Source organism: Benincasa hispida, chromosome 12, assembly GCF_009727055.1.
Source record: "Benincasa hispida cultivar B227 chromosome 12, ASM972705v1, whole genome shotgun sequence".
NCBI lineage: Eukaryota > Viridiplantae > Streptophyta > Magnoliopsida > Cucurbitales > Cucurbitaceae > Benincasa > Benincasa hispida.
Window position 1 is genome coordinate 54,032,672 of NC_052360.1, and position 17,212 is coordinate 54,049,883.

A 17,212-nucleotide genomic window follows, 5' to 3' on the forward strand; every position below is an offset into this window, starting at 1 on the left:
CTGAAGGTGATCCTAATTTCCGTATATGTTAACCCATGAACATGAGGAGTGAGGTGTGTCCTATGCAAATGAGTTAAGATATAAAATAATGGACCGCAAAGATAATAAAGTCACTCTAACTTTAGTACGTTTGTTTATCTTGTTTAAGACTGACTCAGTTTGCCTAGCATGTACCTAAGGTTAATCTTCGATCTTAATCCTGAGCTAACTATGAAGTCCTGTTAATTTGAGATTGCATTAGATTTGCATAGGTAGGGTTTGGCTCAAACAGCGCCGTCCCAATAAGACTCTCATTTAGGGTAAACCGGATTGATAAACTTTAGACATAGGGTTGCAAAGACCGAAGTTCAATGCCTAGATTAGGGAACCGGAAGAAAAGTTGTTCTCATCAAGTATTTGAATTCAATCTTGAACAAGGGGCCCCCACCTTCCTCACTAAGAGGCTGAGTAGAGCGTTTTGATTTAGAAACTTGATTGGACTACAATAGATTCTCCTTCATCAGTTGTTCATGATCAGTCTCAATTGTGCACCAGAAGGTGGATGCCTTCAATTTTTGTTACTCTTGATGTATTTCATCCGTAATGGTCTTATCTTGAGGATAAGACTTCATATAACCGTAATCTTCGGTTTTTTCTTAGAGGATGTATAACTTGATGTTTCATATTCTAAATGCGCCTTCTTTCTCCTTTATGAATAATCGGACACCCATTCATTGGTTACTTATTTACGTAACAGACACTTAAGGGACTCGTTTGAGAAAGACACTTAATGAATGAATAGCAATAGATTCACGGTGTCGCTTCCTTTGCAATTGTCGGTACTTGGAAACAAAGTGAGAATTATCCCTGAGATGTGGATATCCTTTGCTTAATTACTTCAATTTTTCCTTAAAAAAAAAAAACGGTCTTAATGTTGTTTTACCGACATTGAAGAGGGACTTTATTGTGCATAAGTAGTAGGTCTTTAACTTTTTTATTATTTATTAAATAATATATCTCTAAGTTGAATTACGCTTACCTCTTGCGTGACTTATCTTGTCCTTACAACTATCCTGCTCCACCAACATGCCTCATTTTTTCTTTCGAGAGCATCACCCTCAAACCCTATTATATCATTCGCCCAAATGCACGATGGGACTTTGTGTCTTCATAAGGTCAATTTTCTTTTCGCCAGAGACAACTCCCTTTCAGGGCCCAAACTAGAAAACCGTTGCAAGTAACACAGAGTCTCCATACATGGAGCAAGATTCAATATTAAGGCACATCCGTCTCTTGTTGATCGACTACTTCCATCATCATGTACGGGCATCTCACCTGTATGTCCTCATTCTCTTCTATCAAATAGCATATTAGTCGCACATCACCAGATCTATAAGATTTTAATTTAATTGATCATATAGTCAGAGAGCTCGTACTTCCTACATACATAGATGATACAAAGCTTTCTTTCATAAACAACTTCTTTGTTAAAGATTTTGTTTGTGTAAAAGAACTTTTAACTTCAATCAAAGAACCCGAACGGTAAGTTTTTTTCAATCTGTGACTTCGATGAGACATCATCAAAACCAAACATAACAATGATGTCGAATGAGCTCCTCTTCTCCTCAAGAGTCTGCCATTCTTTAGTAGGGAATCACATTTGATCTGCCATAAACCGGAAACTTTCCTCCCGGTGAATTTGTCAATTTTAATGTTCACGCCAGACATCTTCAATTGGTCGAACAAATGGCAAAAGTTAAAAAAAAAAACCCTAACGAGGCTCTATCACTGTTGTAATGAAATCGAAAAATTAAAAAAAATACAAAAACGAAGTAAAAAAAAAAATCAACACACAGATATACGTGGGTTTCATCTAAACAAGTGTGTAGCTAACATCACGGGGCAAAGGGAAGGACAATATTTATTAAGAGAGAATATTTTCTGGATAGACCAAACGACCACCTCTAGGGTTAGAGAGTTTATATATCGCACTACTCACTAACCCTAGGTTCATAATTATCAAATAACTACAAATAAGTAAATACATAAAATACGATTCGTGCTTGGTTGTTCGAAAGCGCCAGGAAACAAATTTTAAGGCATTCACAAGAGCTATTGTAGCCACTCCATATTTGGGACTCCAATTATAATAGGTTGTTGTTTCAAATTATTACAACTTAGAAATTAACTATAATATTAACACATTTAAAATTATTTTTCTACAATGTCATTCATCTATTTGTTATAGTATATATACTTCTTCTACATCATTTATTTCAACAGTGGTTCATTATTTTTCTATCTAGACTGAAATACTCTACACCTCAAAAAAACGTATTATAAAACAAGTCTAAAGTAGTTTCCAACTCTTAACACATAGCTATTAAACCTCAAACTATAAAAACAAACATTAACTCAACGTCCTAGAATGCTCCAGTTTATTTAACAGGTTGAAACCAATGTAATTAGTAAATCTAGAAATTAAACTGAGTATTTAAACGTGCGTCAAAAGATAACAAAATTAAACCTACAGACTACACCAAAACCATTATTAGAAACGCCATTAAAAATTATTTCCCTAATAAACAAAAAAAGAGAATCTAAAATCAAACCCACTTCCAAATCCTAAAACTAAATATCTCTCTATTTCTTTCTGTACACGATATGGAAAGGGATCTGAAAGAGATATTAACCAATGTCACCAAGAGTTGCCTTCAAGGGAAAAAGCTTGAACTTGGAAGAAAAAAGTGGTTGAATTCAGCAAAAAGACCAAAGAAAGTGGGCAGAGATGATCCTAGAAGAATAGTTCCACTCTTTAAAGGTTTGGATTAGCGACCCGCAATTGTCGTCATTTTAACTATTGTGAACCCTCCTCTACGATAGCTTTGGCGCATCGTCGATATGGCTGTCATCACCGTTGTTGTCAGTGCTCGAGCGTTTTCTGTGGTAAGGTTGCTCATGTTGAGTTCGTAGAGTTTAATTTCGAAAATAAGACAAAAATAGTTGTAATTAAGAGCAAAATTCAATTGATTTCTTAAGCTCTGTTTTTGTAATCAATTAAGAATTTTTTATTAAATACTAACTTCATTTATTCTTCTTCTTGTTTTGTTATCTACTTTCTAATCATGTTTTAAATTTTAAAAATAGGTGACTTTTAAAGTGGTTTTTTTAGGTGAGGAAAAAATGGTTAAGAATTTCAAAGGTTATTTAAAAAAGTTCATATACCACTGTAAAGAAACTGGGGAGAGAACAAGTATAATTTTAAAAAAATAAAGGAACTTTATAGTTTCCAAGTTTTGTTTTAAAATAAAATGGTTTGAAGTTCTAATATTGTGTATTTAAGAAGTCTAATATTGACTGCCGGTCCAATATTACTCTCTGTCTTACGTATCAACTGCAGTAATCTAATTATAATTATTAAATAATATAAGTAGAGAAGACTCAAACCAAGAATAAAACTCAAGGTCTTAATAATTATTAAATTTTTTTAAATATACAAAATTTCAAGTAGATGCCGAACCTAAATAGGTCTTTGTTTGGATAAACTTGAAAAAAAAAATTTCAAACAACTCATTTTTATTAAATATGTTTGTTAAAAATACACTTAAAAAATTATTTGAGTAGTGTCAAAACGCTCTAATTTCTTTTAAAATAACTTTTTTTTAAATTAAACATGTTGAAAATGTCTAACACACATCCTACGTAATCTATAAAAAACCTATTGGTCACTTCGGAAAAGTAATATATCAAAAATTAAAATAATAAATAATATTGTCAAAAAGTAAAGAAAGAAGAAACTTATAATACTACTTTTAGTTTAACATAGAATTTGCTCGTTTATTACTACCTAGATCTTACAAAATAACAATAAATAATATTTTTTGTGAAAAATGAACATAATTTTTAAAAAACAAAAAATAAAAAGCAAAATAGGATTATCAAACGGAATCTTATGGTTCAAGAGTGTTGTTAAAATCGTTTTTGAATGACAGGAGCAAACGCTCGGAAAAGGGTTGAATAGAGGAATAGCGACGTTAGTAGCCGGGGAGCTCTAGGGTTTGGGAGCTCATTACATTGCAAGTATTTCTGGAAAGATTGGCCATCCTATATTGCTTGGTTCTTTGTATCCATAATAAGTAATTAACATATAAACCAAAGTTTAATTTCAAACTTTCAACCTCCTTGATTTGGAACAAAAGAGATGAAATGTTTATTGTTTTTTGTAATTCAGGTGCCAATAAGCAACATATCTTAGATTCTTTCCCAGTTGAAAGGCCAAGATATGATTTATGGGCTTTTGAATATTCATCTTGACTTTGATATGGTTGGCTGTGTCTGGTTATAGAGATGATGAAGAATTGAACTTGCTTGGCATAGGCTTGCAAACATTCTCAATGGGTGGTTTTATTTGCAGTGGTTGTTTGGCATCTTTGTTTAGGGCCCTGTTTGGGCTGGTCTGATCTCACCAATTGTTTCTACCGACAATTGAAACCTTGGGAGTTTCTTGAAGGTGATAATCTTGATCCTTTACCAGAAAATTAAAAAATTGTATCGATGTGATTATTATGAGAGAATATATTAATGTTATGTGTAAGAATGAAGAAGTACCAGTACAGCTAATATAAAAAGTTAGACTATAATGCATGATGAAAGAGCTAAAAATATGAGACAAAATTATATGTATAATTGTTTACTTTCAATTCTTGAAAGTTCAAACACTATGTTATATTATAAGACCTCATCGAGTTTCAAACTCGACAATTTTAGCGCTCCTAAGGTTTGAGGATAATCTTTCTTTTGCTTTAATCCACTATCCATTATCACTTTTTTGTCCGTCATCTAATTCTGATCTCTTACCATCCCATTCATCATCATGTGGTTTGCCATTTGTTTCTTCTTTTCTCTCCTTCTTTTTCTCTTCTTTCTCTTTTCCTTTCATTCCCTTTCTTCCTTACCAAATATTCAGGAAAAGAAAAAGGACAGATAAGATAAATCGGAGAAGTGGAAGGAGGAAACGGAAGAAAATAGAAAAAAAAGAGAGAGAAGAAGAAAGAAGAATCACGTCAGTCCACGACGGGTGGCATATGACCATGAATTGGATGAAGAATAATATTATTCGTACCAACTAGGTATTTAGGCTAATCTTATAATTCACATATATGTATATAATACGAAAGAAGAAAGTGGAACGTGGAGGGAGAAAGAATATGAGAGATGGAATAATAAAAGAAAGGTCTTTCTTTAAATTTTATTTTAAAATAATAATGAAATATAATTTGTCACCCTCAAACTTAAGCATATAAAATTATTATATTAGCCAGCTTAAAGAATAATTAAACAAAATGTCCTAATCACATATCTTAACACAAAAGTTAAACAATACCAAAAGTGTTGAATGGTTGGACACACGATATGTTGATGGTTCGGAACCAATGTTGGATTTGAAAAATTTAAGGAATAGAAATGACAATTTACGTCAAACAAAAGGACCGAAAAGTATACGAGATTTTTTTTTTTTTTTTTATAAAACAGAAAAAGAAAATATTATTGATAAATAGTTTATAACAAGCAAACCGGCGCAATTGTATCTCGATCGGTTTACATAATTTTTTTGTGTGAATTTTGAAACTTTGTGTTTGTTAATATATCCAACTGGCAGGTTTTGGAGTTGAGTATTTTGAGCATCAGAAGGAGGTTATTGGGGGAAGGAGATGTACTCAAGTATAAGGCTGTCCTTTCTTCTAAAACAAATGAAGGAAGCTTTGGTAAGTCATAATATATCTTTAATATTTCTATTTTAATCATAAATCTATATTATTAAGATTCATTCAAATTTTGGTGCCATTCTTAAAAGTTTTAAAATTTAGTTAAAAATTAACGTACTATTTTGATACTATAATTAATGTCAAAATTTTCACCAATAACTAGCGGTACCTGAATTCTCTATGCGGTGTATAGTATGGTAAATTTGTATATTTAGGTAAAGATAGCTAGCTACAAGAAAAGAGAATGTGAACAAAACTGGTCATTTGTGTGCAGCCACAACCATTCGCATATGCTTTTAGTCCAGAAGATTGGAAAGAGAAGAGAGTACTTGGTACTCGATGGAGAACAATAACTTAGTCCAGTATTTACAGTTATTTCTATTTGCTTTTATTTTAATAGGGCTTGTGATCCTTCTCTATTCCTTAAATTGACTAGTGTTCTTGACTCTGGGCGTGGATTCCCGAACTGTTCATTAAGCGATTTCCTTTTCGATCGAGGCCGACCAGCCCTACATTTCTAACCTAGCACTTTTTAGGTTTCATCCCTTTTTTGTCTAAGATTATGTCGGGGGCTCTGTTCCTAGGGCCATTATTGATGGGGCTTGGCTGAGGCCAAACTAGGCTCAATTTCTCTTTTGGGCTTACTCTTTCTCTCTTTGTTTGGTTGTTCATTAACCATTTCTTCGCTTGAATCTAGAATCCACCTAAACATTAGCCCCACTCCCCACGGTAGGGTTCTGGTTTTCTTCAAACTTTTTTTATCGCATAATTTTAATTCTCGAAACCCTAATCTTAGGAAGTAACAATCTCCCTTTCAAAAACTCCTAAAGCCACCCTGTTCGCAATAACTTTAACTCTAACTTGCTAGGAGCTATTGGCCTATCAAGCCCATAAAACCCATTTGAAAGGTCCAATCGATTTTTCCAATGCGCTTCTCATCTCATGACGAAACCTATGCATTATCCGGCTTATTACTCTCATCACTGATCTAAAGGATGGTCCAATGGATTAGGAGTTGTACCTCTCTGAAAATAATTTCAACCCAATTTATATGAGTTCTAGCTTTACTATCATTCCTTCTTTTGGTCATTAGCTTGCTAAATATTCATAACGGACGACCACTATGGATCGAGGGCCATAATCACGCCATTATTTTTTCTTGATTGTAGCACGATGGTTGTTCATTACGTGGCTCTTTCCTTCACCCAGTTATTAATTGTATGATTTAGGTTCTTTCTTATGTTACCAATTTTTCTTGCTAGTTTCATCTATCAAAGTGTCACTTTGTTCGTTCTAACGCTAACCACTGTATTTCCACATTGCCAAATTCTTCTAATGGTCATTCTCTTCACGGCTCGCGCAGGCAAGGTCGAGCGTGTTTTTTTTTTAGCTCAGTAATGTCAAGTTAGAAACTTTCTACTGCTTAATCCTGACCTTTACGCTAGGGCTAAGCATTCACTGACTCAAAGCCAGGATTTGGCAAGCCCACTTTCCAGGCTACTTCTTGATTTAATAATTCCTTGTTCTTTCCTTAGAATAATGTACCAAAGAATAAGACAAATTAACTTATAACAACGTGTTGATAGCCATTTATATTTTACACTTCTGTAACAATCTTTATGATCAATAAGAATTTATTCCAGGTGTATTGACAATTTCCAACCAGAATGAGGGAGAGCCTTTATTGTCCCTCGTTCTGTAAAATTGCTGGTATGTGTCGGGTCTAACCACTTTAATCACTTGATACGGTCCATCCCATGTTAACGACGGCCACAAACGGCTATCTATCATTTGAAAATCGTATGGGTGTTCTACGCAATCACTTTCTTGTGAATAACTAAGATCTCCTTTGTTAAAGCCTCACACTCACCTCACTGTGGTGTTGTAAGTATTAGGCGATACCTATTTTTAGCCTACTACATAATAATGTGCTATCTTCGTGGCAACTCTTCCACTAGGTCTAAGCTTAAACCATCATTGCAGTTTTTCATTTTCCTTGAGGATCAAACTACTCTAACTCTTGCTGATTATTTTTCCAATCTCTACCTGTATAATTATCCTTGTTCTGTCGTTTGTTATGCCCGCAGTATGCTTGGTAAGTTCTTCCACCCATAATTCTTTTAATCTTTAAGTCTTTGCCCTTTACTTTGTTTAATTGTTTTATTTAACCCTTTCTAACCTGTCCATTTGCTTTAGGGAGGAGCTGAGGAGGAACATCGATAGTGATGTTAATATGAGCAAAAAATATTCTAAAATTTGACTTATCAAAATTAATTCTCTCGTTGTTCATAACTAATTGTGTTGGGGATTCAAATCGACACACAAAGGTTTCTCCAAATAAAATTTATAGCATTCTTTCCTGTTATAGCTAACAAATGCTCCAGCCTTAGCCCACCTGTAAAGTAATCTATGCTACCGGAGGACGCACAAAACATTTGTTGACTCTTTACCTTAAGGGAGTGACTCAATAATGTCTATTCCCATTGGTACAAAAGACCAGGACTTACAATATTAGTTAATGGTTCAGGTGGTTTCCTTTACGAACATAGTGTAACCAATGGCGGCGTATTGGTCACATGTGTCTCATGTAAGTCTTAATGCCCAATACTCGAGAAAGACATGGAGTTTTGTGCAACCAATAATATCCCTAATGTAACAATTTTGTAGCAATAGGGATCTTTGGCTCCAAATATGAAACATAATCCCTTTGTGAATTCTCATCATCATAAGACAATCTCATGTTTTCTACCTCACCTAGGTATAGGGCATTTTTAGCTGCAATGAATAGTCGGTAGTTTATAGAAGCCTGATTATTCCCTTAGAATGTAATATGATGCTCACTTCTCTCGTCAATGCGCTTGACCTCTGCTTTTTTCTAAAAGTAAAACGCTCCATTTTCTCAAAATATTTGAATTATCAGATCCACTCAAATTTCAGACTTTTTTCTAGTCTTTTACTTATCATTTCATTTCTTCAGCCCATAAGGTCCGGCACCATCTGAACCCTGGCTATCATCACTCACATAACGGAGAAAATCTGAGCCCTTCAATATCCATAGGCTCAGCTTTCGGCCTCCTCCTTAGTAAGGTTGGCCCCGAACTTTGGATTTTAAAAGCCACAGACTCGAAGAAATCTATCTCTTCAATATCACAGAAGCCCTTAGCCATCTAGCCTCGTTCCACTAGTAGGCATCAAAAAAATCGAACTCGAACTTAAGTTTTTTAAGAAGCCTCAGATTTGGAGGAGAGTCTAGCTCTCCAATATCTATAATATCTTTCTTAGTGTATACTGGGCAGAGCAAGATTTTTTATTAGGACTATTAGTTAAATTCTATCTGCAATATGCTACTAGGCTTAACGGCAATGCTAATGAACTATTTGCATACGTACGTATTGGAACGTGCTTGATCTTATATTTTGGGAATGAAGAAAGTAAAACTCCTTTAATCTGGTCAAATAATCTTCATCCTTTGTTCTTGTGGCTTGATATCTCTACTAATTAACTTGGTTTATCCTTGAACTCTAAATTGTGTCATCCAAAACTTAAGAAAGATTATGAAATACCTGTCCCTTTGAGCAACTTTAATTCCAATGCAATGAGTACTTCATGCCCAAAAATTGAATCTAAAGGGCATATTCTTATCTGGTTATACGACTTCAAAGTAAATTCCATCCAAAATTCCCATAACACACCTTTTCATGTTGGATGCTATCCATTCAATAAAAAGTGTCCAATGAGGGTCTAAGCCCATCATAATGTAATGAAATTATGACCTCAGTTCCTCCGCTCTCAGCATCGGTCGACCATCAGTCTTTAGTCCAGCTTCGGCACATAGCCAATGTAAATTTTGCCAAAAAAGTTTGCCACTGCTTTGTTCCAATTATTGAGTAATCCTTGGCTTATACTGAATATCTTGTTCGTTCATTCATTGCCATTTCATTAATTTCCCTAACATCTTTGGGTTTTTGTAATTTACTTGCTTAAAGGGGAAAGTTAGTATCACGTAATTTTAATGGGTTTGAAAAGTAGGGGCGTACCTATATGTGATACGATTATGGCAAGCACAAGCTTTTCTACCCATGGATATCTAAGTTTTAGCACCCCACCATTGTCTACTTTGCTATAGTAATCGGAGCCAATTGATTCCCCATTTTTTCTCTCTTTGGATTCGGGAACTAGACTACACTCTCTATGTATCCGATGTTGCTAAAATATAGAAATAGTTCGCTCCTGGTATGAGAGCTTTGCAAATGGAACTTTACTTAAAGCATGTCCTTTCTAGTGTCTTAAAAAGGCCTTATCCAGCATTTTCTTTTATTCATTATTCGATATGTGGGGATCTTCTTTTTAAAATCTTATAAAAAAAATGCGTTAGAACACCTTCGATTGCTTTGCGTTAGAGAATCTATTTAGGGTTTTATGCGTATGCCATTAAGATCTTTGAAGTTGCTGTTGACGATTTCTGGGAGACAACACAATGTCAAGGATTGCTTGAATTTTTGTTCGGATTTGGCTTTTATCCCCCTTTTAATGAACCATAAAGCCCAAAAAACTTCCCCGATATTAACCATCCAAAAATTACTCATTTGGTAGTGTTTAATTTAATATTATACTTGAAAAAGGATTAGAATGCTCTTCAAGGTAGCCTCATGTGTTAGCTTTAATACTCTTTACGTATACTTCCATGTTTTTTTTTCCATAACGGAGCAAACATGTTTATTTACCAATCTTTGATAGGTAGCTCCTGCATTCTTCAAACTAGAATGCCGATGTCCATTGTAGCAATATGTACATTTATTGGTAGTGCAGAAAGTGTTTCTTTGGTCTGGTTTCATTCATCTTAATCTAAGTTTGTAGCCCGGCTAATTGCATCCATGAAAACTCAAACATCATGTTGTTTCAGTGTGTTGCATCTACTAACTAATGTTCTAGTCATAGAAAGAGAGAAAACTACCCTTTAGATAAGCTTTAATTGAAGGAGTCACGATGAATTCTATAACACATTCGCCCATTTACCATTCGCTTTTTTTTTTAACTAAAATTACAGTAGATAACGCATTGAGGATAATGAACCTCTTCCAATGAGTTGTGGTCGTTTCAACAGAATACAATCAGGTTGAGCTATACATGACTTCTATGATTTCATTCTGGCTTCTTCGATTAAAACATAATCGCTTCACTTTGTATCTTTTAACTAGGTTGAAGAAATCTCTATCCCACATAAAGGCCGATGTACTATTAGCGGGATAAATTTCAAATATATTCCGGTTACCCAAGAAAATATATACCGCATCTCTACCTAAAAAAAAATCTAATCAAGCCCTCTCCTTTGCTTTGCTTCTATCTGTTCCAAATTTACCCTCTATACCTCTGTAATGAGTGAGATTAAATACCATCAAATATAATTTCCTACTCAGCTAGCTTTCCTTGTTGCGCCCTTAGGCAATCGGCTCCCATAAGGTCTTCCTCCCCTTTGGTTGGGGATTTGGATCAATTCCTTTTTGTCTTTTTAGGGATTTTTAGATTTTCTGCAATCTTAGGATTCTTCGCCGTACTTAAAATATTCCTTAGGGTCGGGCCCTCCGGACGGTCTCCCTACACGTTGGGAATATAAGTTGTTTCCTTTTGTCATAATAATATGTGAATTCAAAGAATTTCCCTTGATTTGTGTATTTCTGATTTACTTAAAAAATGCATAATAGGTCAGGCCTATCAAGCCAAAAAAATAATGTTTCGCCGCCTTAACTTTGTTCCTTCACTGTCTTCCTCTTTGTCGCTGCTTGATCTCAACATAGCTTCAAAAACCTTTAATTCTCTTATTTGGGATCATGGGATCTAATTCAACCCACGCCTCTATCGTCGGGCTTTAAATATCTCCTCAGATCAACCCTCAATTGGTCGAAGCAAGAGATCTCTTCCCCTTGGATACCTAATAGGGAGTACTTGATCTTGATCGATATTCCTTCTTTTTTTCTTTCCCGAGTTCTGATGCTTCGCGGAAGTTGAGGCCAAAGGACACGCTTCTTCTTTCGAAACTTGCCCATGTCGGTATTCTTGGTCAGATTCGTCTCCGTCAAAATTCAATGTTTATGAACCTTTGACTCCATTATTAAAAATTCTTTTAAGCCATGTTCTTGAGTATTCCTTCCCCCATAGACGGGGGCCAACTATTGAATATTAAAATTTTGAACCAAGATAGCTTACTTGATCTCGCACGGGACAACAAGGTAAATTTGTATTTTAGGAAAGAGGAGCTCACCTGCAAGCAAAGATAAACCTGGACGATGTAGTTTTAAGCCATAGCCACTTATCTGATGCTTAAGTCAAAAGGTTGGAAGGAGAAGGAGTATTTTGATACTGGTTGGACATTCTTATCTATTTACATTCTTCTTTGCCATGAATTGTAGGTTTTGATCCTTTTTCTATTCTTTAATCTGACTAGGTTTTTCACTGGGCCGATTGTTCATGGGATTCCCTTTGGACGAGGCGACACAGTTCTATATCTTATCAGTGTTTTTACGTTTTCATTTTCTTTTTGCTAAGTTTATATTGGGCTCATCGTTCCTGGCCACTTATTGATGGGCCTCGCCCTCGGCTTTGATTGAGACCGACAAAGGCCCATCTCTCTTTTGGGCTTGCTCTTCTTCTCATTCATTTTGTTGTTCGTTGACAATTTTACCATTGATTTCAAGAATCCACCCACAACCAGATATCTACACTTTTAAGATTTTTATTTTCGTCTTATGACTCAAAATGTTCAATTTAGGCTGTTCATTCAATATAAACTCTTAATAACAAGTCCCTTTTGATAGTTTAATTGTTTTTCTAAAAAAAAAATTGAAACGTACATTTTGAGAATTTCAAAATTTAGGATTATATGTAAAACTATGGGGATTAAATTTTTATTTATGAAAATACAAGTATAAATTTGATGAATCCTAAAATAATAGAAGACTAAAATGATATTTTAATCATTAACTTATCATAATTCCTTAAAATTAAAATTTTGTAGATATAAAAAAAATGTTATAAAGATATGATGCACTGCAAGATTGAATAAATGTTGAAGTGTAAACGTTTGTTTGAAGTAAATGAGTTTAACAAGTAGTCAACTAAAGTTAATTGTTTTCCTTTAAAACAGTTGACATGAAAGATTAATGTTTTAGTTTTATTATTACGAATTAAAAGTTGAAAGGAGTGAAGTAGGTTTGTTTTTTAATAAAGAGCTTTGCCCAACTTCTATAGAACCCATTATAAAATCCATCAACATTATTCAATTATTGCATATCAATGTTTAATACTCAATTAATACTATATTTGGTAATTTAGTTACATAAACTAAAATTATTATTGTATTATTTCATGTAATATTTTATTATAAATTTTTATTATTATATATATTTTCAAAATTTTATATGACTGTTGAATTGCATCCTATTTTCTTTAATTAAAATTTGTAAATGCGAGTATAGTTTAGAAATAATAGTAATATGAAATGATAAATCGTTTTGAGGATTATAGGACCACAAATATCAAAGAGACCTCTTTATTAACATGATTTCATTAAATTGTTTCATTTCTTGATTGATATTGGATTAAATGGTGGATATTTCGAATGCAGAATCGCGTTGTACTCTGAATCTTACGCCATTTTCTTAGATTATTAAGTTTTGATTTCATTTAATGAAATGAAATCTTGGATGGTGCCTCTCATGTGATCTTTAACTCTGGCAAGTATGTAGTTTTTAATGGGATCTTGCAGTTTATTGTTTACACAAAGAGAGAAGAACGCAATTTTTGTTCACATATCTCCTGCAGTAAGTTTCTTTCTTACTTTTAGAACAATCCTGTTTTCTAGCCCATTTGTATGTTCGTGCATTAGATTTTTTTTCCCTCTTGAGTTGTAATACTATTTGGCTACATTTTAGGGTTCTGAATATAAACCAGCTAAAGAAACCACAAAGTGCTAAGAGTTTGGTAATGCGATACATTTTGCATTAGATTTTTTTCCCTCTTGAGTTGTAATACTATTTGGCTACATTTTAGGGTTTCTGAATATAACCAGCTACAGAAACCCCAAAGTGCTAAGAGTTTGGTAATGCGATACATTTTTTGTTTCGTCATTCATCTATACTTCTTAGGGGAGAGAGGAAATACTAGAGCATTAAAGATTTGGAGAAAGACTCTATTGATGTTTGATTCGTTGTTAGTTCAGGTTTCTTTTTGAGTTTTGATATCAAAATATCTTTTGTAAACATTCTAAAGGTATTATTTTGCACAAAGGGAGTCCCTGTTATTCTTTATTTTTATCAGTGAGAGTTGCTGTTTTTAATCCCCAAAAACTAAAAAGCCTTCTTAACTTGCATATAGAGTTTGACTTCAGAAAAAAGCATAACAAAACTCGCCAATAGTTTTTTTGTAATATTGTTGGCTTTGCAGTTTCAAATTAATGTAAAGCTGAGTTGTTGAGTGTTTCTGAAAAATGTCCTTTTTCTTTTTAGATAAAGATGAACGGAACATGTTTGGGTAATGGTTTCAAAACATTGTTCTCTCTCTTTTAGTTTGTTTACGTAGATGACATGTTTCTCGATAACTGAAGTTCTTATTCCATTTTCCATCAAAAAGTCCCTCAGGGCCACGAAAACGTCACCGCTTTGATCGACTACTTCCATCATCTAGGGCTCGATGTCCTCGATTTAGTCGCACTCTCCGGCTCCCACACCATCGACCGAGCCGCCTGCCATACCTTCCAAGATAGACGAATCAAGAATCTTGCTTATTTCAAGAATACTGCTTATTCCAAGATAGTCCTCAGCATCGACGTCCTCGATTCAATACTTCTTATTTTAAGAATCTTCAGAAGAAATTAGGGCTTCTGGATTCGATACTGCTTATTTCAAGAATCTCATTTTTGTTTCTTACGAAAATGATCTTAGGTTACATTTTATTTCTCTCCTCTCTCTCTCAGATTTCAGAAAAACCTTCGTAGACGGCGAAGAGAACTGAAACCGAAAGCTATCAAAAATGGCGATAAAAAATGTCAAAAAAGCCAATCTCTTGGATCATCACTCCCTCAAACACCTACTCGATGAATCTGTTTTTGAGGTAATTCAATTAGATCTTTTTCGCATCAATTTTAATCTAGATTTGAGCTTTTTCCTTGCAGATTGTCACCATTCGTGGCTATGTTGAAGACGTGAGGTTGAGTAATGTCAAATTGATTATGGGCACTTTCATCATCATCATAGCTTTGGTGGCTCAATTTTACAAGAAGAAATTCCCTGAAAATCGCGATTTCTTGATCGGCTGCATTATATTATATCCTTATTTTGAATTGCGTGTTCTTTTTCCGGTTTAGATCTTCCGTTAATAGATTGAGTTTCATTTCTTGATTGATATTGGATTAAATGGTGGATATTTTCGAATGCAGAATCGCGTTGTACTCTGAATCTTACGCCATTTTCTTAGATTATTAAGTTTTGATTTCATTTAATGAAATGAAAATCATTGGATGGTGCCTCTCATGTGATCTTTAACTCTGGCAAGTATGTAGTTTTTAATGGGATCTTGCAGTTTATTGTTTACACAAAGGAGAAGAACGCAATTTTGTTCACATATCCTCCTGCAGTAAGTTTCTTTAACTTTTAGAACAATCCTGTTTTCTAGCCCATTTGTATGTTCGTGCATTAGATTTTTTTTCCCTCTTGAGTTGTAATACTATTTGGCTACATTTTAGGGTTTCTGAATATAAACCAGCTAAAGAAACCACAAAGTGCTAAGAGTTTGGTAATGCGATACATTTTGCATTAGATTTTTTTTCCCTCTTGAGTTGTAATACTATTTGGCTACATTTTAGGGTTTCTGAATATAAACCAGCTACAGAAACCCCAAAGTGCTAAGAGTTTGGTAATGCGATACATTTTTTGTTTCGTCATTCATCTATACTTCTTAGGGGAGAGAGGAATACTAGAGCATTAAAGATTTGGAGAAAGACTCTATTGATGTTTGATTCGTTGTTAGTTCAGGTTTCTTTTTGAGTTTTGATATCAAATATCTTTTGTAAACATTCTAAAGGTATTATTTTGCACAAAGGGAGTCCCTGTATTCTTTATTTTTTATCAGTGAGAGTTGCTGTTTTTAATCCCCCAAAAAACTAAAAAGCCTTCTTAACTTGCATATAGAGTTTGACTTCAGAAAAAGCATAACAAAACTTCGCCAATAGTTTTTTTGTAATATTGTTGGCTTTGCAGTTTCAAATTAATGTAAAGCTGAGTTGTTCGAGTGTGTTCTGAAAAATGTCCTTTTTCTTTTTAGATAAAGATGAACGGAATCATGTTTGGGTAATGGTTTCAAAACATTGTTCTCTCTCTTTTAGTTTGTTTACGTAGATGACATGTTTCTCGAATAACTGAAGTTCTTACTTCCATTTTCCATCAACTTGTGAACAATAATTGTAAATTTTACATTTCAATCTGTGACTGCCCCTTCTCAAATGGGCTCTTATTTAAAGTTTCTCTGAATATACTGGCACTTTTTAGAAGAATCAACTTCTTTGCTTCTTCGTGACTAGAAATTTGGAAGCTTTTCTTATAAGTTTAAGGTTTTTATTTTTTATTATTATTTTTTTAAAAATTTATAATTTTATTCGAGATTTCTTTGCCATTTTTTTTAAGTCTTTTATTAGTGAGTTACCCCTCCATTTTTGGAGTAGGTTGTTATTAGGATACTTCTGGAGTTGGGAAGAGGCTTTCGTTTACGTTTTTTTTCTTTCAAGAATGATAGAATGACACCATGTATAAATATTCTCTATGATTCTGGGCAATTTGTTTGGACTTTATAACTTTTCCAATGCTCTCTAAAACTGCATACATGCTAAACTTTTTGAGATCACTGGTAATCTTGTTGCAATTTTCTTTGCACAGGGTTCCTTCACCAGCACTGGATTAGTAGTCTCTTCAAAGTTGCCCAGATTCTCAGATCTGTATACACTGACCATATCTAGTTCAGATCCCAAATCAATATCTGCTAATGAACCAGTTCAATTTACCAATAGTGTCACTCGTTGGTCTCTTTCTCTTTCCATTACATTATGGAATCTAGTTTCTCAAATATGTTTCTGTACAGTTACGAACCAAAGATATACTATCTTGCAGGTTTACTAAGGATGGAGTTTTAGTTGAGGGGCTCTTCTGGAAAGATGTCGAAGCACTGATCGATGATTATACTAGAGAACCAAAGAAGAGCAAGTGATTTCTTAAACAAGCCTTCTTTAATAGGGATCTAACTTTCAAGTAAAGTAACCGCTTTCAATTTTTAATGCCTTCTTTTTTATTACTAGCGGACTGAAATATATTGACCCTAAATTTTCAATATTGTTTTTGCTAATAGGAATATACTGTCTCTTGAAGTCTCTTAGCCCATATGAAAACCACAAGCGACATAGCTGTTTTTCCTTTAGATCTTAGCGG

At 34.0% G+C, this 17,212-nt stretch overlaps 1 protein-coding gene across 1 annotated transcript in view; it reads left to right on the top strand.

The window, feature by feature from the left end:
- LOC120067563 (probable signal peptidase complex subunit 2) overlaps positions 1-17,009 on the top strand; it is a 25,127-nt gene extending 8,118 nt beyond the window's left edge. Inside the window, exons 2-6 of the mRNA XM_039019110.1 lie at positions 14,760-14,849; positions 14,911-15,022; positions 15,259-15,371; positions 16,667-16,809; positions 16,898-17,009. Of these exons, the coding sequence (XP_038875038.1) occupies positions 14,760-14,849; positions 14,911-15,022; positions 15,259-15,371; positions 16,667-16,809; positions 16,898-16,994 (555 nt within the window). The 3' untranslated portion in view covers positions 16,995-17,009. The remainder of the gene's footprint in view (positions 1-14,759; positions 14,850-14,910; positions 15,023-15,258; positions 15,372-16,666; positions 16,810-16,897) is intronic.
- The last annotated feature ends 203 nt before the right edge of the window (positions 17,010-17,212 follow it).